This window comes from Dermacentor andersoni, chromosome 5 (genome assembly GCF_023375885.2).
Source record: "Dermacentor andersoni chromosome 5, qqDerAnde1_hic_scaffold, whole genome shotgun sequence".
Lineage (NCBI taxonomy): Eukaryota > Metazoa > Arthropoda > Arachnida > Ixodida > Ixodidae > Dermacentor > Dermacentor andersoni.
In genome coordinates this window covers 129,117,293-129,142,498 of record NC_092818.1, presented here as the reverse complement: position 1 = coordinate 129,142,498, position 25,206 = coordinate 129,117,293, and the positions used below count along the sequence as shown (strand labels likewise).

At 48.9% G+C, this 25,206-nt stretch overlaps 2 protein-coding genes across 3 annotated transcripts in view; one reads left to right on the top strand and one right to left on the bottom strand.

Moving 5' to 3' along the window:
• LOC126531151 (uncharacterized) overlaps positions 1–22,844 on the top strand; it is a 49,452-nt gene extending 26,608 nt beyond the window's left edge. The window contains exons 2-4 of the mRNA XM_050178567.2: positions 17,854–18,051; positions 19,139–19,589; positions 20,692–22,844. Of these exons, the coding sequence (XP_050034524.1) occupies positions 19,159–19,589; positions 20,692–21,457 (1,197 nt within the window). The 5' untranslated portion in view covers positions 17,854–18,051; positions 19,139–19,158 and the 3' untranslated portion in view covers positions 21,458–22,844. The remainder of the gene's footprint in view (positions 1–17,853; positions 18,052–19,138; positions 19,590–20,691) is intronic.
• The window catches only part of LOC126531152 (uncharacterized), a 143,940-nt gene that overhangs the window by 99,905 nt on the left and 18,829 nt on the right, over positions 1–25,206 (bottom strand). The window lies entirely within an intron of this gene.

The following is a 25,206-nucleotide window of genomic DNA, read 5'->3' as shown; positions in this document are numbered from 1 at the left end:
GTGAATAAAAAAAAAATCTTGCCGATAGCTATATATCGTACGGAGAGTTTTAGTGTGTCCGTTATTTGCGCAAATTAGGGCGGTTCGGGCGGATTGCTGGAGTTAGCGGAGGTGTAAATGAGAGCGGTGGGAGCGGTGCAACCACCCGGTGGCGTAGAGTTCAATCAGACTGAGTTCGCATCGAACGTTCCGCAGAGCCACGTATCCAGCCGGAAGCTTAGGCATGACGATGTCATAAAAAAATCAACAACAATCTAAAGCATATCGCTTAACGCATTGGTCGCTCATAGCTTAGTGGAAACAGCGAAGTGCAAGAGCCATCCCGTTGGTGTAACTTAAACAGCTCCCCGCCAGCGCGGTTCCAATGCAACTTGTCTCATAACTGTCGAGGACCCTCACCGGGAACAAGATGACGGTCGCCCAGCACCACCTGTTCGGAACGGTCGAACGCAATACCACAAAACCAAATATTAGTGAAACTTATTCAAAAAATTATGCATACATAAGGGCAGCCGAAATGTCTCCATAGCCGTTGTACATTGGTTCTATGAATAAACGAGCCGACAGCCGGATTAAATGTATTTGCAAAGTTGCGCAACACTGCCCCGGAAAGCGCTGTAGAACCAATGTAGAAGAATGACACAGGTGGGCAAACAGGAAGACCTCTCCAGTGTAAATATGCTCTCCCTCTCTCTTCCGTCTCTCTCTCCCAGTATAGGCAGTGGGAACTCGGATGCAGTTGCCTCAGTGGCCCCGCATCACTATATCAAATGAAAGCGTCAGTCGCATTAAGCACGTTCTCAAACAGACATCCCCAGCAGAGAGCTACTCAAGTCATGCGGTCGAGACACGGTAGCCACAGCGGTTACTGCAAGTCAAACTCGCGGGTGGGCGCCACTGCTAACACCCAGAAGCCAGAACAAAGATCCCACAGCGCGACAAGCGCATACGCACGCAAGCTTACACAAGCGCACGCGGCTGACCCACAAAGCTGGCTGCAGCGCAAGGCACGGTCACCAACGCTGTAGCAGGGACTGCGATAGGCCCACTATCTCAGTCGTTTCGCCGCACCATCGACGAGGCCCACGAACGCTACGCCCGGCCCTCGTGAACGAGTGCGGCGGAGGGCAAGCGGAGGCGGCAGTAAATCTGTTAGCGCTACCTATAACCTGAGCCCCGCGAAGGCGCCGGTATGACGGGCAAAATAAATAGGAAGGCGTCACGACGCGATGGAGGGAGGGCGTTGGAAGGCAGCGCCGAGGTGGCGGAACGACCGAGCCATGAACGGCCCGATAGGCGCGGGAAACGAGCAAGGGGCCAGCGCGCGCACGCCTAAACTGATCGTGGAAGCTCCAGGCGTGCGACAAGCAAAATACTGCTAACGCCATTCAGACGTGAACGAGGGTTCCCGCCCACACGCTTCGATACTCAACGGCAAGGTTCTGCCAGCTATGACAAAGTATCAGGTAGCGCTTTATCAATACATGCACAACTTCTCGCACTGCATGCGCGAATAAAACATCCAGTCGACTGACGGGTTCTGCGGCACTCGGAGCTCTCAACTTGCTTTTACAGCGAAGCTGTCAAGGGCTAGTTCGCCGAGGATCATGTCCGTGTGTCGACACAAAACTCGAGCCTTCTCCTCACGCGTCCGCGTCAGACGCCACATGCGTTCGTGCCGTCGAGTACGCGCCGTGATTGACGCGGCCCTACTAGAATAAAACGTCATTACGTGGGTGGATATCGAAGTTAGTGCAATGCCGGGCCGACCCGCGGCAGAGGTGAAGCAGGCGTTAAGCACTTCCCATACGTGGACCTCTCCCGAAGTCAGTGCAATACCGGGCCGACCCGCGGGGGATGTGACGCAGGCGTTAAGCAATCCCCCTACGTGGGCCGATCCCGATGATAGTGCAATGCCGGGCTGACCCGCGGCGGAAGTGAAGCAGACGTTGAGCACTCCTCATACGTGGCCCGATCCCGAAGACAGTGAAATACCGGGTCTACCCGCGGCGGAGGTGCAGTTCGCCATTAAGGGGCCCACATAAACAGCTTCGCTGGTCATCCTTCTACACAGAGTGGAAGGGCACTGATTTTTTTCTGTCCGGCCTGTCTGCGTGCATTAGTGTGCATGCGTAACTAAGTGAGAGAAAGAGAGTGAATAAATTAATGTTATTAGAACCACCTCCATCACACAGAGTAGTGCAGTGGAGAGCATTGTGCTATCCCGTGACCCCGCCGCACACCCGCGCAACCACCATTACTTCTCTAGTCACGTGCATCTCACATCAAATCATTCCAATGCGCCTCCTTCCCCACTCTCTCATCCTTACCCACCAGTTAGTCCGCTAAGGACTCCTTACATCGCCCACGTTTTGATCTGTATAATGATTTTGCACTAAAACTCGTGCGAGGACCTGTACCGTGCGCTGGTAGCAGGATCGGCCTTTGAATACACGATCTCAAGGATCGGCTCGCTTTATTTGGCGTCGACGCCGAAAACAAAGCCCGCAGAGTGTCATGGACAATGATGGCCACTAAAGCTTGTGTCATTGGGAACGCGAGAAAACGCGCACTGCAAGAAATTTCTCGGTTCCGATTTTATGCAAGAGAAGAGAGCGATTACTGGGGCGTGTTTGGTCGTAAAAATTTCCTGTTAGCTTCATTACAAACCGGCAAGCTGACATTGCTGAGAACTTCGCGATGTTAACAAAGAAGCATTTTGACATACCGTAAGAATAAGCAAGGAGGGCGATCGAAAGAATCGTCTCTTGGCAATAGTCGTTCGCTGCTGACGAAATATCTGGCTTCCAAATTAGATTTCTGCGTACAGTAGCATGAGAAACAGTCGCAGAATTGTTTTCATACCTTAAGTGTGCTCTTATATATAAAGTATTATTTTACAGAATGACTGACATGCTTCCCCTAACAAGGTGAAACTATATTCTTCGTCTGCGCCGCGGACAACTTTGTCAAGTCATGAGTAAACATTTCAGCTTTCGCTTCGTGTACACTGGCACAGGCTAAGTGTTTTCTGGCATCTATTCCAACCGAATAGGAAACACGAGACATTCGATGCGGCGTTTACAATGACACGCCGTTTACCTTGACGTCAAACAAGGGAATAGAGTTCTTACACGGGGTTACACAATACCATTCCAGGGACACTGAATTCGACGAACGGGACCAATGGATACTATACCGCGGTGTACCGCTCCCGGACTGCATTCGAAGCAAGGGTAGGGAAAAACAAAGAGAAAACATCTTGTTTGCGTCGAGAACATGTCATGCAGAGCCAGCCGATGAAAGCTTCTGTAATTCGATGCGGCACGATAATTGTCAGCAGCGCGATGTGCCTCGAAAAACGCGCGCCAGGACAAGGTCGCATGGGGGCACGTGCTGGGGCAACTTATATCTGCTCACGTCACAGCCCTGAAACGCAAGTACAGCGATCGTTCCCGCAAAACGTCTATTCGGTCTGTTGGGGGCCAGCTTCCAGAAATTTGAGTGTCGCGACGAGGCGCACAGTGATTTCCAATAGGGAATTGGCAAAGCGCAAACCCAACGTAGGTAACTCGGGCAGCCGAAGGAAACCAACTTGACCGCAGTCCTGATTTTTTTTTTTTTCCCGAAATGTAATCAAGACTCGAAAGGTCACGTCCCGGTATGATTCTGCTCCCCAAGATATTAAACAGTACGCTCAAATAACGCTCGACGCTGAGTTTCTTGAGCTAGAAATGGCTGCCTCACGACGTGAGCGGAGAGTTGCGCTGATCAAGTTTTGAGTAGGACATGCAGAGTTATACCGTGGAGAACGAGGATCTGGTTTTGTGCCACTTGGTAGATCATCGAGAAGCGAACTGGGCAAAGCGATCACGAATGCAGAGCGACAGACACACATGGGCAGCGCTCCCTACCAACTTATCGCGTCCGTGTTAGTCCTAACGCTACCTTTCACACCGTCCTGTGCATTCGCACAGCCAAATTCTTGAATCGTATTTGACCAGTATGCGACGCCAAGTGACGAACCGGCTGCTGAACCGCACCCAGCCGATGCATCCACATTTACTTTTTCGCATTAGCTTTCGCACGAGGAAGAGTATGATCGTGTTGACTACAGGATGATCTGGAGTTGCAAAGCCACGATGTTAATGTACCACAATGTTAAACATTGTGTGAGCACCTCACGTATCAGTATAGCGCTGTCAGCTGAAGTAAACGAGGTTACTGGCCGAGGGAGAAGTAGGATGCCTCCACTCTCTGAGCCCATCCTACACCCATATAACAGATCGATCGATCGATCAATCAATCAATCAATCAATCAATCAATCAATCAATCAATCAATCAATCAATCAATCAATCAATCAATCAATGACGCCACCCACCGCGATAGCACAGTGGCTATGGCGTTGCGCTGCTGAGCTGTAAATCGCGGGTTCGGTCCCAGCCTCAGCAACCGCATTCCTGTGGGGGCGAAATGACAGAACTCTCCTGTACCGTGCACTGGGTGCACTCTAAAAAAAGCCACGTGGTCAAAATCGATCTGGAGCCTCCCACTCCGCCACGCATGCCTAAGATCGGGGTTTCGGTACGTAAAACTCCATGTCTTTCTTTTTTTTTTTTGCTTCTTTTTTGCTTAATGACGCCCTAGCACAGATAGGCGCTTGGTGACGTTTAGCAAGCATTGCTAATTGTCACTCCTCGATAAAGAAATCGGTGCCTTCGGAGCTTCAGGAAACTTCAGGAGTCCGCGAAGCAACCCTAAGTTTAAACCAGTCAAGAAGAAACGACAAATTTTGGCCAGTCTTAACTAGTAATGCTTCGCGTCATCATGAGCATGAAATAATGAAGACATAGGTGACGTTGACCCTCCTATACCGTGACGCCACTCTTGAGTTCGCGCTGTGAGCTTGCCAAGACGGTGCAGGAAGCTTCCGATCGGCCGACTGCCTTGGTCATCCCATCAGGGCTCGTACCCGTGGAGACAACGCGGTTTTGCAACACAATGGCGACACCGATTGTTTTCAAGTAAGCGGGAATGTGAGCGCCCGTTGTGTTATACGGGGCGGAAGACGATGTGATTATGCGAAAACAGTCTAGATCGAGCAGAATGCTTACAACAGTGAAACATTAGGCAAAGTTACATCTGAACTCCTATTTCAAACAGTATAGCCCTAAAATTAAGCGAAATGTTTATGACACCATCAATAGGAGAAGACGGCGTTAAGTACAAACACATCGATCATGTTGTTTTGAAAATACTTTGTTTCTTCTCGTACAGGCGACTTGTATACTTCGCTATAACATCCAATATTTTCCGCGCTATTCCTTGCGTCATTCTTCCTGCCCTTACACTTCCCCCGGTGCGTAGCGTAGCAAACCAGAAGCTTCGCTTTCGGTTAACTTCGCTGCCTCTCCCAGCTCATTTCCCCCCGTCTCGCTAACACGAAGTACGTTTGTACAAACACCAGAAATCTAGTTTCTCGCCAGTTTCTTTTCGTCCGCAATCTATAGCAAACTCGAGGCAGGACCAAATGCATTGAAGCTGATATACAAAGTAGACGTCCACGATGCTGACACCGGCAGATGAAAGGAACGAGGCAGGAAGCGGGCGAACCTTCCAACCCTTGCAATCGCTCGCTGCCACAGCATTCACGACGTCCGAGGAGGTGCAAATGGTAAGCTTCTGCAACCAATTATAATTGACCGGTAGATTCACCGCAAAACCGCTGTACATGTTTGGGCGCGTCGATAATGAACTCCCTAAGCTCGGGTTTCAGCCCGGCTGTCGTTCCACGAGAATGAGTCTCCTAACGAAAACGGCGTCGCGAAGGCTCACGTGTTTGTTATAGGCAGGTTCGTCAGGTTTGGCTGTTTACACCATCGGGCTTTTTGTTGTAGTATAATTCTATAGGTACAGGTGCGTTAGTTCACAATACGTGGTGTTTTACTATATCTGCAATTCACATTACCGGGTTTTATTGTGGCACGTGCGCAACAAGCATACATACCAGTATCCGTTGAGCTCAACTGCAACCTGGCGACGCGAGCGAGACAGCACATAAAGGCACGCTGCGAGCAGTCGAAAAGCGGCCAGCGGCAGTGTTAGTAACGCTTGCTCACTGGAACATTCACTATAATGCAGTCATCAGCAGGGCAGAAATGAAACGTGTATAAAAACAATAACACGGAATGTAAAAAAAAGATTGACAGACACTTATGTATCCTTACGTGATTTGAAGACGAATGAATGAGGACTTGTCTAAGTTATCACCCTAAATTAGAACTCCACTTAAGGCACCTTGTTCTACTCAGTACCAACCTTCATCCAATTTAATCCAGCTTGCACTAATTTGTACCAACCTTAAACCACCTTATTTAATTCACCTTCATTCACTTCACCGTGGGATTTCGCAGTGCGAGCAGCAGCAGGTGCAGCGCCGGGAACGTGACGTCATCACTTGGTCACGTGGGTTGGTACCATCGTATGATAACGCGGCACGAACGCCGGATTTTTCGCTTCATGGGGCATACAAGGCTTTCGCCTTTAAAAAAAGGAAGTCTATTGTGAGACGTACAAAAGCAGTTTGAGCCAGGGTGGCGGTGCTTAGTGGAGCCCACGGCTTCGATGTCTCGGCGTTCTCGACGCACAGGCCACGAAGCTGCGAGGCGGCTCGCGAAGCTACTTAGGTGGCCCACAGTCGTGAACGCGACGGCCCTACTCAATATGAAGGGCAGATTGCTCGGCATTCGAGCACAAAGTACGAAAACCTCGCACGCACGCTGATACTGCATAATTTCTGGTTCAGCGAGAGATCGCACGGATCAACGATGTCACGTGTCGGTCGACGAATGTCTGGCCAGACACTTCCTAGTCCCCACCGCAGTCTCTTCTTTTATTTCTCTTCAGCATCGCCCACTTCCGGAAGTCTTTCGCTTCCAAAGCTGCTGGCGCGCCCCCTTCCTCAACTTTCTCCGACAAACTTGTTTTGCTTTGGGCTGACGCGAAGACGGACGCGCTTCGACTTCTTTCCAGCCACGCGCAACGCAAACTTTCGCTTCCCTCCACCACCGAACCCCCGCCCACGTCGTCCGGTCTTCCCGAAAACGGCGGAAACGCGGGCTCGCAAGTGAGCAAAAAAACAAGGCGTCATCTCGTCCGCTCGTCTGCCCCGCCGCGGTTGCCCCGCTCACGATGGCAGCGCGTAAACCCGGGTGTCACGCACGCACGCACGCAAACGGGGGGTGGCGCGCGCGTGACCCCTGCTGTTTGCGATGAGTGCGGACGCAGGGAGGAAGGAGGGCGCCGCGGCCCGTTTGCGCTGAACAAATAATCTTCCATTTTCGCACGCCTCTCCGTCGTCGTTCGTTGAGGCTTCTTCCTCGAGACCCTCCTGAAGCGCTCCCTCGGGAATGAAGCTGGTCGTTGAGAAGGCTTCGGAAGCAAGCGAGCCAGGGGGCGAAGCAGGGGCCAGCGGTGAAGTTGAACGATCTGGCGGCGACGACGGATCCGCGCACTCGGCGTGACGGGCGACAGGTGCCTCCCGTTATAAGCGCGGCTAGGCTCTTGGGTCTCGCCAAAAGAGGATGGTGTACGTAGAGCGGCTTCCTGTGCCTGCGCGCCGGCTGCCTCGCGAACATCGGGGCGCAAAGAGCGCTCCGCCCCATCTCCTGAACCGCCATTCGGCGAGCCTTGCGGTCGGCCAGACTGCGCGCGTTTATTTCTGGGACCTGGTGTTGGCCGAGCCATAGTGCATAGTCTTACATCAGCAGAGGGAGTCTGTCCCGGTCATATCACGATCTGCCCCCGCTCTTGCGGACTGGAAGCAGTGTCACCGTGTTCGTGCGAGCGCGTGTGTGTGTAACTCGCGTGCGTGACAGCTGCGGAAGACATCTTCACACTCGAAAGTAGAGCTATGCAGTCTTATGCGATGCACCTAATTTTCTTGTCGTGATCCTGTCTTGCGGCAGACGAAGCTGTTATCCAAAAGGATGGTCCATTAACTCTACATCGTTTGTAATTTGTAAGCTCCTCGCAATACCCGTTTATTTTCAACGCTTATATTTGTTCCAGCAAGAATACACTAGCGCGAGAAAAAGAAAAACAAAAAGCGGGAAACGAGCGCTGCAATAGTCAGGTCAACGAAAAGAAATGCCACGCGATGGCTTGCTTCTATTCCAGGCGTAAATTTTATGTAGCAATCGTCGAACGAGTCAAAGGCGACGAATAACGGAAGCGGTGCGAGCAATCAAGCGGCTATCGATTGCCCGCAACGTGGCAGCACAAGATCCTGGGTTCGGTTTCCACCAAAGTCGCAGGCAGCCACATTGTGATGCGGGAGCAGAAGACGCTTGTGTATCTGTTCAACGTTATTCCGGAACTCCCTTGCCGGCGTCTCTCGTAGTCTGCCCTGAAGCTTTGTGCCGTAATAACACTATCACTGAATCAATTCGTCAATCAATCCGTTGTCCGCCGCTGCACACGATGTCTGCAGGGACAATCAGCCAGGTGATTGGGAGTGCGGAGAGGGAGATGAAGCTCCTCTACCTAAGCCTCTGTGAACAATAATCCATATGTCCAACGACCTCACGGATAGTGCGGGCTGGCAAGGTCTTCTCACTCTATTTCTGTTCGCCTAATGTGATTCCCAGAACAAGCGTGCAAAAGCGACTACGCCGATCAGAGAACGAGTACGCTGAAAGGCACCGAGGGGTCAAATACTGGCCGCCCTTTTTTCGATCTCTTCATGACAACTGCATGAGAATCAGCACGACACGACCGATAGCGTACAGAACAGCGGATGTCAGGGAACCGGATTCGGCAACCAAAGCCTGCACGCTTGACAAACCTGTCGGACGGAACGAACGACATGCACAACTAATTATATAAGCGTTATCACAAAACGCACACACATACAGACAAAAAGAAAAAGAAAGCTTACCCATATATGGGGTGTGTTTAGTGTCCGATATGTACCAGAGACATTTCGGATCGTTACACCCGCCGACTTGCTCCAGCGGTTTTCCTATTCGTATGCGCAAAGCCGATCTAATGACGGTGTAACGAGGCAGAAAACATAGCCTCACGGACAATTAGTGCCGACATGTGCGCTTATCAGCTCGCCCACCTTTCTGGAACGCGTGGACGCAAATTCACGTGCGCTATTAAAGGAAAGGACATGTAGGCACTCGGGGACAAAAATAGCATGTCGCGCGATTTGTATACAACCAGTGACGGAAACCAGATCCAAGAAAATGGTGGGACCTGAGTGCTTATACCATTCATTTACGGCACAATCTTTCCCAATCTCTCCCGAATTTAGAAAGCGCGCAGGTAACGTAAATACGAAGCAAGCTGCTTCAACTCTAAGAAGTTCGGAATCGTGAGAGTTGACTATTGCTACGAGTACCAGCTCTGGTCGGTTTTTAAATCTGAAATGATAAATCTGATAAGCCTATCGCTTATCAGGGACGACGGCGTTAGAGCCGCGGCCGCTCACTTCGCCACGGTCCGTGCGCACGATTCTTTCGCACGATGCACGCAGTTGAGAGCGCTGCAATAGGATAGCGCGCGAGCGCCGTCACGTGGTTTGATTTTATATTTCGCGGTCTTTCTTTAAACGCCGAAAGAAATCGCCACGCAGAATGTACAATGCCACAAAAAAATTGGATCGGTCGTTTCTGAATCCCCTCTACAACGCAACGAAATGTACTTGGATATAAAAAGTATATTAAACATGTTGCGTAATTCATCTTAGTTAAGCAATTAAGCGGAATATAAAAAAATACATATTTTAAGGAGCGCCACATGACGGCAAACCATATATATGTCGTTGGTTTCATTCAGCTGCGGCTAACTCCCCTTTTTTGAAATCTTTGGTTCAAATTACGTGAGACACTTTGCATGTACATACGTTCCCCGTGCGGCGCGCATGCTTTTTCGCAAGACGATCTTGCCAAGTTATTTGTCGGTATTCAAGCTGAGTACACGTTTATCGCTAATGAGATATTTCTCCCTGATTTACAGTCATTTGACGCTTGAAACTCAAATGACACTCGAAGCAAGCAGAGCGTTCATCTAACTACTCGAAGTCAATACATCATTCTCGACACGCTAAGCATGACCTCTCTCAGAATGTTGATTTAGGCGCAGAAAACAAGGCAAGACCCATAGTAGCATTTTTACACGCAGGAGCGAACTTTCAATGGTGCATGACTGAGCCAATTATTAATTACTAATTAATGAACTAATATCCTAATTAATGCATATGTTTTTTTAGGAATGCACTCTTTATGATCACAAATAAAAATGATCAAATTGAAAATCCGCTCAGTGTGGAACGGTGTTTCGGTTTTCTGGGGTTACCGGAGACTATGTTCTAGAGAAATGTAATAATACTGCCGACACCCAAGTCTGACAAGTGGCATTTACGCTAAGAGAAAGACCGCGATCGATAGACTGTCTTCTGCCAGTTCCCTTTGCGGAAAGCCGTGTACGCGTCAAACGCCTAAGACGGATTCCGAACGACTGAGCAGCTAGCTGCCATCGGCATTCGTTGTCACTTATTTACAGATAATTTGCGGCGAAGAGATGCCACAGACATCTGGGGTCAGCAGGCACAGGCTGCAGAGTACAATCGCATCATGGCAACCATCATAAGAATAAGTATATTCACATTTTTTGTGAACATTCAAAGTACAAGTTACGCGAAACTAGTAAACTTTGCGTCGATTGACTCGATAATATTGACAAAACGTAAACATCGGTGCAATTGAACTGCTTTAAAGGACCATGCATCTATATAAACGCTACTGCATAATAAAGTTAAACATTGCGCCTCTACAACGGTCGCCATGATAAGAGTTAGCGTATACGACTGGCTGGGGCCCACACTCCCTGCACCACAAGATTATTGAAGGTACACGCATTCACATCTTTAAACACATGCTATTTGTGCTAAGAGATGTAACTATCACAAGGTTAATCGACGATGTGGAGGCATAATCGACACTTAAGAAGTTCACAAGAAGACCGATACGACTGGAACTTATATATTTATATACAGCCACACGAAACGATCAAATACGAATACAAGCGCTTTTAAAAAAAAACTTATCCTGGTAAGAGTACATGCCTCCATCAAATCCCTTATAGTTTAGCGTGGTCCACTGCAGGACCAAGGCCAGTCCCAGCGACCTCCGGCTACCCCTGTCTTGCCCTAGCTGATTCCAACTTGCACCTGCAAATTTCCTAATTTCATCACCCAACCGAGTTTTCTGCCGTCCTAGACTGCGCTTCCCTGCCCTTGGCACCTACTCTAACAGCCAACCGCGTTATCTGCCCTACGCATTGTATGGCCTATCCAGCTCCATTCCTTTCTCTTAATGCCGACTAGAATACCGGCTATCCTCGCGTGCTCTTTGATTCACACTCTGGTGGTGCCCTCTGCTCTCCGGTGGTTCATTTACAGAGGGCCCGCCAGACGGTCGCGCTGTCAGCCACGGGCATCTGCCCTTAAGTCAATACGCTGATCTCTACTATAGGGGGCTGGATAGCGCATCGATCGATCTCGACTGAAGCCACCGGAAGTAAGCAGCCTTGCCCAGTAAGTCACTGTTCCGCGATATTGCAGCGTCACTTCGAGTGCACGGGAACTCGGCATTTCTTCTTTTCGTCCCCTAAAATACCCGCTTGTTTTGCCATTAAGCTACCTAAGCAGGCCGGAGAAATATTTTGGGAAGACATCCTGAATTGGCCATCACCGTGCCGACAGCGTCATTCCTAAGTGGAGTGCACTGGAAACATTAATGATCGAGAAAACGAGTTGTGTACGAAAAAAATAAAAATCACGTGCGGGTTCAGACTTTCGTAAAAGCTCTTATCGGACATGGAAAGGTAACAACACCCCCTAAAGCGCGGAAAACCACGAAGAAAATTAGTCAGGCACGCAATATTATCCGACAGCGCGCACTAGCAAGCGCAACGTACGCCCTACTTTTAAGCCGCGCCACATGTACACGATGTCGAACGTCCGGTGGCTTCACCTGCGAGCGGCTCGGCGAGCAGCGAAGCGGCATCTAGCAAAACAATGTGCAGATCAGTGAGTCGATGCGTCAATAGTTTCACGTAGTAGTTCTGCGGAAACCCGCAAGGTGGAGAGAAGTAATTGATAAAGAGAAAATCAGTTTATCGATGCAAATTATTTTCCCTTTATCGATGCGTCAATGTTAGCTACGTTGCCGAGGAACTTAGCAACAGCGTGACGCGAAAATGACGCTGAGAGAAAGTGACCTCGGCTAAATGAAATCTTTTTTTTTCATGACTTCCACTTCCGCCTTCGTATACCCAATACGAGCGCAAGGAAAGCGATACTTTCTAGTTTTCAACCACACACAAAGAAACAAAAAAGAAGAAGAAGCGAAATTGCATACGACCGCTGAAGAAGAGGCAGCCGCCATTTCAGTGGCAACGGCCCCTGCCGCAAATGTAGCAACAGCTTAGCCTCGCATCGCTTTTACAATGAGCCATACACAAATTAGACAACAAGACCCGCACACATTGCCAAGCGTCCCATTAGAAAACGATACCGCTTCTAATCTGCCTCTTTTAATGTGCTGATAGTGCAACAAAAAGGCCCAGAGGTCGTCAGAAACTGCTCCCACGCATGCCCTCAGTTTTCGTGCTCGCCAAAGGCCACGTACAAGATTGTCATACCGCCGCAAGGCAGCAAAACAAAAAAGAGATGAAGAACATACAGCAGTATGGCAACAGAACCGGCCGCGCTTCTAAAACATCACACGCTCGATTAGATGAAGGCTCGAAAATTGAAATCGATATATTTAGTTTCCGTGTATGTGTGCGTGTATATATGTTTGCGCGCGTGCGTCCATGCGTGCGTGTGTTAGGTTACTCTGTTGTACACTCTAAGAACAAATATGTTGATGGCAACTCCTTCGTGCGGGAGTGAGATACACCTTATCCCAATATACTTAAAGTTCGTTTGATCGTGCCCAGTCAAAGTGAACGTACGCCCTCCATCGGAGGTACGAGAAGTCTAAAAAAGTTGAGTTCATAAAAGAGAGACAATATTCGTACTTGCTCAGCAAGATTCGGCGTTGTAGAGTGCATAGCAGTGTGTCACGTTGCAAAAAGCTCATTAAACCACGGACTACACTGCGTCACGGCTACACCCGTGGCCTTACGTCGCTGCAATTATGTAGATACGAGGTATGAGCACCGAAACCCGCAGCTATCCGCGTCAAGCGCGAGCCCTGCTTTTCTTACGCCCCTCATTCCAACAGAGTAACTTTGCCAAACGAGGAGCATGATTATAGTAACAGGGAGGAAAAAAAAGAAAAACCGCGCTGACTCTTTCGCTCGACAATGGACGTGTACTTCAACCGTGGGGGGAAAGGGAGGGTCAGAGTGCCGAGTGTAAGGAAACAACCGAACATTGATTCCAAACAGAGAGAGAGAGAGAGATCGCGCCGCTGACGCCTGTCCAATAGCTCGTCGCACTGTCTGATGAAGAAAACTTCATTACACTAACCGCGCAGACAAACTGTCACGCGCGCGAAGTCATTAGTGTAACGCTGCGGGACGATTCGCGGCTATAATAGACCCGCGATGTGACACCTTAAATTTGTAAATAACGGGCTATTTCACACCGCTCAACGACTCCGGCTGCCGGCTATGTAGCCGCACCATCCTCTTCAAACCGAAGGCAAATCCACAAAACAGCGCTCCGGCACGAGAAGGCTAGCAAACAGCACTAAATCTATAAGGGGGCGAGCGCTGCTGCGCTGCCGCTATCAGATTAACGAATCCGGAAACAAGACAAGCGGACAGAGAGGTGGATACCGCATTCACAAAGTGCGCGCGCTGCGGCATGCAACGCTCAACGTCGCGTTGGCAACAAGGACAAAAAAAAAAAAAACTTCCCGACGACAAGGCATGTTTTGCATATGTCCAATTAAACATTGCAATTTTGGAGCGTGAAGAACGACACGCGCTACGCCCCATCCACATTTCGGCGGCCGGGATTCGATCCCGCGACCTCGTGCTTAGTAGCCCAACACCATAGCCACTAAGCAACCACGGCGGGTTTGGGAGTGTTTTCGACATCGTTCACGGGTCCTTAGGGAACGGGAAGGTTTCAGGTCGGTGGATACAGAAGCAGTTGGATGACATGATTAAAGACGAGCGAATGATGATTGATTCACTGAATCATCTGCAACGGTGCGCCGAGGAGGGTGAAAGTTTCCTGGACCGCATTGTTACTGGAGATGAAACGCAGATTTCATGCCGGAATCGCAACAGCCGAGCATGGTGTGTGAACACCCGGGTTCGGCTGCCATCCGTTGGGAAAGTGATGTTAACGGTCTTCTGGGATCGCCGAGAACTACACCTGCTGGATTTCATGCCACAAGGTGCAACCATAAATGCCGTAATACGATCTGGATCGGGTGAGGCGGGTTCACTGGTACATGGATGTGACTCTTATCCGAGTCTCGAGCGGTTCTGATTAATACGGACGCCAGGACGGCCTTAAATAACTCCTGACCTTCGGATTTTTTCCCCGTCATCCTTCCTTTTGTCAGCTCGGGGAATGAAAAGGGTGACGCTGTTCCGGAGAAAACGGCAATTATGTCGACTTGGGGACGCCCGCTTGCACGCTTCTCCCACTTGACAGGTCGATCATACGGGCGCCAAGACGTCCTTAATTACCCCTTGCGGTCTTGTAGTCGTCGACGACCTCCTGCCCTTCGGTTTGTCCTCTCTTCGTTTATCCCTTTGTGTCAGCTCGGGGAATAAAAGGGGTGAGGCTGTTTCGGAGAAGAGGGCAATTATGTCGACATGGGGGCGCCCGCTTGATCGCCTCTCACACGTGACAGGTCGGCATCCAGGCTTACCGTAACAGCCTTTTCTGGGACGAGGCAAATCATCTTGCCATGGGAACGTACGCCTGAATGTCTCTCACACTTGACAGGTCGATCATAACAGCCGACAGTTATTGTTCCACACTGACACGTCTGCTGGCTGCCATCAGGCGAAAACGCCGAGGGATTCTCGATGTGGACACGCGGTTATCCTCCACGACACGTCGAGGTCACATGCAGCAGTCACAACCGCACAAGCTACGGTCATTTCACTGGGAGAGTCTGGACCATCCACCATACAGTCCGCGGACCTCGCCCCTTGTGGTTTCTACGTTTTCAGTCCGCTGAAAAAGTTCCTGACAGGACAGTGATTCAGGTGCAACCATGAAGCCAAGACAGCAGTCCGACGGTGATTCCGCAGTCACAGCGGCACCTGAAATTTAGTGCTGCGATCGGACAAATGTCTGAACCGGTGCGGCGACTATGTGGAAAAATAGTGCAAGGTACGTGGAATAGTATGTATATTTGTAATTACCTGCATGCACATTCTTTTGGCTAATAAAAAATAGGGATAAAGGCTTTCTGGTTCGCCCACGTACGATACAGCGATCGTGCATTACAGCCCCCCACGGCTTACAATCCATGAGGTTTCCGGTCTATTTCGCTGCCGCTGGTGCTCTAGTTTAACTTTCTCAAATATCTATTGACCGTACACCAGGGAAGACAAGGAAATGGAAACAGAGAAGTCAAGAGGTAGATATTATTCTTCAGGCAGAGAACGCGGAAACACTCTGCAATCATCACCAACCGCCTTTTTTTTTAATTTTCGGTGCGCTATCACACTTCCTCCGAAGTGTTCTCCATAAAGTTCGCAGGAACACTCGGTCTGGCGAAGGCGATGCATTCATATGACCGTAATGAAAAGCACCTATGAAAAAAACTGTGCGGCAGAAGACATCGGCTTCAACAATTCCCGTACTTACCAATATGCTAATTTACAATGCAAATTTCATCTTTTTTTTCATCAAAAGATGAAAGAAGTAAGAAAGCGCCAAAATACTCGTAACGTGATTTGCATACCTACTGACCGAGAAGCGCACTCGCATTAATGGGAATATCCGCTTATATGGCAAGTTTTGTAGTTTCAGAAGCAGCATGGAGTAAAAACTGCGAATGACTGCCGCTACAAAACTGAGAACAGGAAAGTACATACGCGGCTCTTAACACTGAATTCAAATGTTCGCCTGCATGGAGATCGAGGAGGATCACCCGCGGCGCAGTACAGGAAGGATGTAATGGAAGCAAGTAATAGATAAGGCGTGCCTACAGTCCGCATATGGAGCAATCGCGCTAAACTCCACGGCTCTTCAACCGTCAACTCGCTCGTGCGCACATAAGAAGGCGCTGTCGGTTCCTTTTTAGGAATGGCAAAGTGAAAAGCGCGCGCGCGCTTTCCACTTTGTGTGTGTGTGTGCGTGCGTGCGTGCGTGTGTGTGTGTGTGTGTGTGTGCGCGTGTGCGTGTGCGTGTGCGTGTGTGTGTGTGTGTGTGTGTGTGTGTGTGTGTGTGTGTGTGTGTGTGTGTGTGTGTGTGGCTTGCCTAAAGACATTTAACCGCCCACGAAAATCTTACACCAGTTGATGTGACTGTTGGACCCGTCAAGGAACTACCAAAACACGAAAACCAGTTTGCTGTTACAGTTACTTAAAGCAAAAACATAGACGCTGCCCTTAAATATGGAAATGCGCAAGTCAACACACGCGGCCGTGAAGAGAGAGCATTCTCTTTTTTACTGAAACGAAAAACACCACAGAGGTGCTTTGTGATCGACCTATGATGGTGACGACTACTCCTTTTCACATAAAAGTAACAATAATAAAAACGAAATGTATACAGCAGAGTTTTCCAGAAACCATAAAGTTCGCACACAATCCTGCGCACACACGAACACGATATGAAATGACTGTACAGTAATTTCATATGAACACTTCTTTTTTCTTTCTTTTTTTTTCTACGTCGATTTCGCACCACCGGGGCGCTGTGTTGCATTCAGTGCTCGCACAGTCCGGGCATGCATCAATACATATCGGTTTTACGCCGTCCTGTTCGGACGGGCATAGTACCTACAGGGTCCCTCCCCAAAAGAACGAATAAGCATTACACCGGATTGTCCGCCAACGCGCATGCCCGCTCGACGCCTGCCGATCGCCTGTATATATACAGACGATCGGCAGGCTTTGATACACGTTTCAATGAGCGTCCTCCGTGTGTAGAAAAGTTGCTTGGGTCATGGAGCAAAGCGTCATTACTGCGATCTGGTCTAACTGTCTTAATAAACTTCCTTAATGAAATCAACATCGTATCCATGTACTAACGCTTATCGTATCATTCTTTTTTTTTTTTGTCTGCGTGTGTTTTCTTTTTCATTATTATGCGAGTAATTTCTGTTCAATTGCAGAAACTACAGAACGTGCCGTCTCGCGTCCCCCCCCCCTCCCCCGATACGTTTACTGATTAGGCACGTTTCCGAAATGTGCTTTTATTGCCGGAACGTTCATCGTATCACCTCACGTCACCTGTCAACGTTTCCAATTTCATCTAAGTCATTCACACTCATGTGAGGTCGCCACAAGCACTGCTTGCTCTCGCCTGCCACTTCCGGCAGTCATGGGGTGCACGACCCTCCGCCAATTACATCTACGCTATTTCAGCATACGAACCAAGTTATGAAAACCTACCCTGCGTTTATACTTGTTTCCACCCGATAAAGCGTAAGCACTATCCTCTTTCAAGAAATTTCGACTCATTAATTCCACCCGAACAGAGTAAATAGCCATCACTGGCACGGACAATGCAAATATCGATGACAGCTTCCGCAGCACCTCCGCATCAATAATTCGGCGTCCGTAATCTTCCGCTACAGGTATAGCGCATCACGAAACCCGCTTTCGTTTTTCTTTTTTTGCTTCCATTCAGAGACCGCGAGAGCAAGGCCCGCTGGAAACAACACCATACGTCATCTATACCACGACATCAACGCAACCGCAGCTTGAGCACAGGCTCTCCAGAGGCCTACTTTCCTCGTGTGCCCCGAAAACGTGCTGAGGAGGTGGGGGAAGTCCGGCTTCACGAATCCCTCCTGTTCGCCACGTGAAGTGCAATCCACGCGGTCCCGTGAGTATACAAATTCCGTCCTCTCAGTCTCTTTTGTTTTTTATTCCGCGAATATACTAAACCTGGCAACTGTAGTATTTAGAAAGAGAAATAATGTTTGAAATAAGAGCGCATCGTAAGTTGAATTCTGGCCAGCAAATCGCTCTTTAATCGTTATGTTCTGCGCATCGCGTTGATAATACTGCTGTTATAAAGACTTATCCAGCTTCTGTTAATACACTCACGGGACTATAACGAGCTCGCTTTCCTGTAAACGCAGTTCTTCATTAACCCAGCGTCGAAACAGCACTATACTGTCTCTGCGCTCTGATATCTACATCGACAGTGGCGTGGCAACGGGGGGGGGGGGGGGGAGCGTGGGCCCCGGGTGCAAGGGGCCAGTGGGGTGGGGGGGGGATGTGTCATATACGTCTGAAAACACCCGGAAATTGTTGATATCCTCGCCTTCCTCGACTACACCCGGGGGAAGGGGGGGGGGACAGAAGACCTATGGGCCCCGGGTGCCAGACGACCTACGCCACTGTACATCGACCTAGCGCATTTCACGTCTATGGGCTATGTGCGCGCTTGTACTTCACTTTTGCGCATTCTGAGGCGTCCGTCGCACTTTTACGATGTCAGCCTACGGCGACCAATATATCGAGAACGGCGCCATGCTTTTAATCACGTTTTTCTTCGTAAATAAAAAAATTTGTAGCCACATAATGAAAGTTGAGAGAGATTATCAGGAGCGTAATCTAAAGCTACAATATAGGCCTCAACATATGCATTTAACGTTTTCCTAAACATTCTGCTTTGAGCCCTCAGTGCGCAAGTTTTCAAAGAAAGGGAGCCTATAGAAAGGAGCGGGCAGTGCACGCACTGTCCCTTACAGCTCGTTCCTCTGAAAACTTTTGCGCTGCAAACTCAAAGCGCCAGAGTACTGTATCAGGGCCAGTTGGTGCGTCGCTGAATCAGGAAAGGGCGACGGTTCCAAGCGCCCTGTGCGTGCGTGTGTCTTTCTATTCCTCCTCCCATGTTCTGAGCTGTTCGTTACTGGTTCAAGGCGGAGTGCAACATCGGTCTGCTCAATCCCTGAACAACGCAGAGACCGGGCATCCCGTGCCGATGGTTCCAAGGAACGGCGCGTTCGCGGTGCTGGCACTCGCACTGTGCGCCTGCAGCTCCAGCCTACGCGCGACGACGGCCGCCGCAAGCCTGGGCGGCGTGCCGGCGGCTGCCATGGCCGTGAGACTGGGCCCCGCCGCCGAAGTGCGGCGGCCAGCGGACACCGACGGCGGCGGGGCGTCCAGCTCTGCCAGCAAGCGCTACGAGTCGCACACGCCCGTGCTCTTGTCGGCGCTGCATGCGCCCGACAGCGCACATCAGCGCATGATGCTCGTCGATTTGTCCGCGCTGCACCACCACCAGGAGCCTGCGGTGGGCTTCCAGCCCGACTACTACTACGGATCCTCCTCTTCGTCGAACTCCATGGCGTCAGCCGACTACAGCGACACCTGGGAGGACAACAGCCTCGGCGCCGACGACAGGATCTACAGGTCCGAGCGAGCGCGATGCGTGCGACGAGATTTGCTCCACTGTAATTTGTCCACGTTCACATACTACTAATTCTTCAAACCTTGTTCTTTATGTGCGATGTCATTGTGGGGCTGCGAAACGTGTAGGTGACCTTGCGCAGATCGTATTGCGCGTAAGATAAGGCACTCACAAATCGCTCTCTACGTCGCAACGAAGGGACCCTTCCAGGGATAGATCCATGGGCGCTGCTATATAAACGCGAGAGCGCTAAGGGTACCGTGTCGGCGTACCCCACTCGAGCGGCGCAAACCGAGCGGCGCACCCCACTCGGTTTCTTGCAACACCATCCAGATAATGCTCGCATCCGCGGCAGCGGTGGCGCCCACCATAGGGGAAGGGGGAGGAGAAAAAGGAGAACCAGAAAGCTCGCCTTCGTGTGTAGCGTTGGTTGCCAGCGTTTCCTGGAAAACATTACGAATACATGAGCAACAGTTGCCGGGAAGCGTGAGAAGCAGTCAGGGATCATTGAATGTTATCGCCTTCCACTCTTAACGGCAAAACTTAAGCATCCTCCAGTTTTTGAATGCTTGATAGAAGCGAACGCGCGTTTGAAGGAAAAGGACGGGTTTACACTTCGCTTTACTGAAAGCTTTCAATATCTTCTCCATGCAGTGATCACAATGATTCAATCTAGTGAACTTTTTCTGGGGGTGGGGTCACGCATTTGACCGGGGAGGCGGCTGGGCATGCGGATGCTGGCGCACGCAGTCTTATGCCAGGTATCGTGGTACACAGAAATTCGGAGGGAGGAGGGGCACGTGCCAGGTGTGCCATCCCCGTGGCTATGCTCCTGATTCCATTAGCGTTTTATTAAAATCACAGGCCACCAATGTAAGCCTTTACGGCTAACAACAGCTACAGCCAACAGAGCACACATCCATGTCCATGTGTCAACCATACAACCATAATATACAACCAAGTATACAACCATGTTTGGATGTCTGCAAAGACATCCAAACATTCTCTCCTGCTGAAGCCCTAGCATGATGTCGAAAGAGCAAAACCCGCCAATACGACAAACAGGTGCTAGAAATTTGCCGCGCCTTATTATTATTTTCGCAGACGACACCAGCCCCACGAGGAGATGCATAACGACATCGGCGACAGCGACCAGCTGCTGATGCCGTTCTTGCCGGAGAACACAGTGGGCCTACACTACACCGGCTTCCCGTTCATCGAGGACGCGCTCCACCTGCAGCGACAGAGCAGCCGCGAGGACGCCTTCAGCGATTACCTGCGCGCGCTCATTGCCAGCCGAGACCGGAAGCGCAGCGTCTTCCTCTCGCAGAGCTGGCAGCCCGGAGGCCACCCGGGTCCTTCCGTGCCACGAAGGCTGCACCAAACGCCGCCGCCGCCGCCGCAGCAGCAGCAGCAGCAGCAGCCCCGGCGAGTGTCTCAAGTGCACGCATCCACATCACCTGAACTGATGGGCCTCACAGACAGCAAGAGCAGCGAACGGGAACTGCCCGTTCATCACCGCCACCACCCGGCCGTGCCGTTCATCTTCTCGTCCAAAGGCTGGCACCCCGGAGGTCGCAAGCGTAATTTCTTCTTCTCGCGAGGATGGGGTCCCAGTGGAAGACCGCTCACGCTGCGCGCCGACTACTTTAAGAAAAAGCCGCCCGCTGCGCACACTGGCGGCGGAGAGGATGTGAGCGGCAACGAGGCGGCGTCGTTGGGGCTCTCTGAGGACCGAGGCGTCATGGGCGGTGGTCACGGCAACTCGGGCTCATCGCCCACTGTGAAGGCGACCGCCACGCGGCATGGGCATCGATCATGCCGCACTAATTGCTGGCGCATACCACACCTGTTCGGGCCCTACTGGTAGAAAGGAATGACCGTTTTGCCGCGCGGGCACCCGTCTCCTGGCAGCCTGTTCGCGGGGACGATGCTGACAATAAAGATGCCATGGCGAATGGCTCGCGGAAAGCGGCGTCGAGACAAAACGGCGGCTGATGTTCAGGTTTACAATCGGTACTTTACGCGAAATGGCTGTGAAACTTTGAAGCGCTGAACTGTATGCCAAATGCGACAGGTGATTTCAAAATGTTGCCATCAACAATAATATAAGCGGAGCACCGGTAAGAAACTACTGTTGGGGTACCATGGAACATCAGCAACATAAATCACTGACATGCGCTAAATGGCAACACACTAATGAGAATCGAGGAATGAGTCTTCAGCATCCTTAAAAAATGGGCCTCCCTGGCCACCTTGTGAAATTCAAGTATAGGTGCATCACTATGAACCTAGGAGTACAGCCACGTTTGAAATAATCAAGAAATGCATCTGTCCAGTTTATATTATTATGTTGAAACTACAGCCAAGTATTGATTTAGGCTAGACAAAAAGAAAAATACTTTATAAGAAACTAGTCAAAGAAATGAAGAAGATATGCACAGTTAGCTTACAGTAAATATCTTTTTTCTTTCATAGTAGTGTGCAAATAGCCCTTTCGGATCTGGAAACAAGTTTATCATACCTTTAAGGATTAAAATCCATACTTCACCCTAATTTAGGCCATTCGAGCAACCCTAATTCAGGCCATTAGGCCTCTGAAAGTTCAGCTATATTGTAACAAAAATGGACTTTCCTAAATTCAAGGCAATACATGATGAACAGTCCATTAAGACAACCACTCAAAAATAATGGTGGCTCTCTTCATTTTGAGCATAATTAACACCTGGTATACGAGATGCCATGAGCCATACCCATGTGACAGTTCATCCAGAGGAGTCTCCATTCAAAGAATGTGCGCTCTAGTACAATGATACTGTACCACAGAGTTTGGGGCACATTAGAAATGAATGGCCAAAGTTCATGAGCAATCAAATGCCTCACAACAAAGACCAAGGACATGCAGTTAAACAAGGAGGAACCTCAGGATGTTTAAAGCAGTGCTTACAAATGACTCCTACCTTTTAGTGTCTCATAATGTGATGTTATCTAATGCACAGAGCTCAAAAACGTGCCCACCACTAGAGCAATGAGACCGGTTCTCAAAAATAACAGCAAGAATGCTGCTGCAAGCACGTACGTTTACAAGCCCTTAGGTATTCATGCTTTTCTCAATATTTCTTGCTCTGTCTTTCTACCTCTTGAATCCACACTTCCATTATCCCTAATGTGTTGATAAGCACAGACTTTGTGCTTCATGTCGTCAATGTTACATGAACCTGTAATAAAGTATGATTCACCATTTTAAAGCAACAAAAGGTGCCTTTGTTTTCGGTGATCACACGAGCTTCTGCCAATGCGATCACTTTGTGTGCAATGGCAAGGTGAGTCATGAAACATATTCAGATAGGATCAAATGATCACAGGGAAATGTTAACAAGCATATCTGTGATGATGAAATAAAGAAACATAAGCTCTTTACAGGACAAGCATGTGCCCACTAATAAATATAACTTGGTGGAAGCAACAGTAGCAACAATACCAATGGTCATCATGTTGAATGACATGCCCCACAATCAGTTTCAATTTATATAAGGTGTCATCTTCTATTCTGAAACAACTAGCAACCATCATGATCGGTGAAGAACTTACACAGGTGTATTGTGTTCAATCAGGTATGACGGAGGACTTGCTTGTTTTTCTTTAAGGTAGCAACAAAAACCTCGATAAAAGAGGACTCAAATACTACAAGCCTGCCCTGCACTACAGTATAAATGCCTACTTTAAGAGAGGCACAAAGTAGGTATGATGTTGAACATCAAGCAAAATCGATGCCAAGGACGCCAGCCAACGAGCAAATTCGACAAAACACATGGATACGATACTGTTACAATGTCTACACTGGTGAATCAAGATACCATGAATTGGCCACTTCACCTGAAGGGCAAAGCACTGAAAGAGATAGCAAGGTATAGCGCTGCACTTGAACTCCTTGGAAGGTGTTCCAACTATACATGGGTGCACCAAAATTTCTGGCACCCTTGAAAGCTTTAACAGGCCATGTGGGAGACCTAATTGCATCGCAAAGGTGCCACTGTGCTTCCCGTGCCACCAATGAAATTAGATAATTTTCAGATTGTGAGCACTAATACTGCATTGCGTTTTTTAATAGTCCGAGAAGATTTAAGATAAAAGGCATGCACTCTGAAGGAATTGTTTCATTGCTTTTGTTTGTGTGGTGTAATTCTAAACAATTATGACGAATAATTCAGTCAAGAACATAAGACCTGGGCCGCTATCTTGTACGCGTTTGAAATGCTGATATCCGATTTTGTCTCACGCAATTGTCCAGGCCGCGCCAATATTGCGGCCTAGGCCAATTTAGGCCAATCGCGTCAGGCGAATCCGAACGTCGGCTTTTCAAGCACGTACAAAATGATGGCCCTGGTCTGCCCAACCTTGGCGGTCTAATAGTATAGCATCTACCTTGGATGCACGGCCTAAATACATAGCGTACATACACATAAATCTATACAGAAAGTCAGTGTTGGCAACAATTCGCCTGGAGTGTCCTATAGTTGCTATCGCAGTAACATAAACAGACAATTGAACGCTTGGTCCCCATAAGTAAGTCGCCACGAAGCAAAAGGGTGTTTCAGTTCTTCAACTAACGAAATATCTTACGGCCCCAATGCCGTACCAAACAATTACTTTCAGAACTGTTAAAAAATTTTCAGGTAATGTGACCCCTAATCTTAGCATTAAATGCCACTGAATTAAGAAACTCAATGCAAGTTCAGAATGAATTAAGAGCTAAGTACTACTGCTATTTGATATAACTGAAGGGAATCCACTCTAAAGTGGCCACTGTGAATGATTATAGCACTTAAATTGCTCATAGCACTCTGTGATAAGTCCTATGGCTTCCCTATGAGCATAATGGCTGAAATTTGGTACCTAATGTGAGGTCAGCAACTAGGTACAGATAAGTTTGAGGGGAATTAGGTGCAGAGCACAATGGTTGTTCTATAGAATTATTAGATACTATAATATATTTGTGCAGTCCTCAACATTCCACTGAACACACCTTAAAATAGCCTGTACTGCCATATTTTAGAAGTATTGCAAACTGTGCAAGGACTAACCTTAACTATCACTGAGACAGTGGCTTTATTTTTCTCAATTGGCAGCAGTATGGTGCATTTTGTACAACCTAAAGTACAATATGTATCAACATAAAGCTATGGCTGAGACTCAAATTGACTACCGATGCTCACTGATACTTTTTTGACGGGAAGAAAACCATGGAGGTTCTCATCATTTAAGGTTATAGATGTGGTTTATACAGTAAATATAAATATATATATTCAATAGATTGTACAGAGTGGTAGGTTGCAGCTATTACACAAGTCTGGATGGTATAATGTGAAGGATAGTCTTCCAATGTCTCAAAGAAAAATAAAATGTGTTTCACCTAAACTGTGAAACAGCAATGGCAAAAGAGAGTGCATCTGTGATTTTTCCTCGGTCTTCTCACTGGTATAACTTCATGTCTCAAGAAGAACTATTGAGATAGTGAACCAAGCCTTTTTACTCCATAATTTTTTTTTTTAATGCTACAGTTTTGTAACCTTTATTGCCTACAAATAATCTTTCCTTCTGGCCTGAAGAAGGTACCAT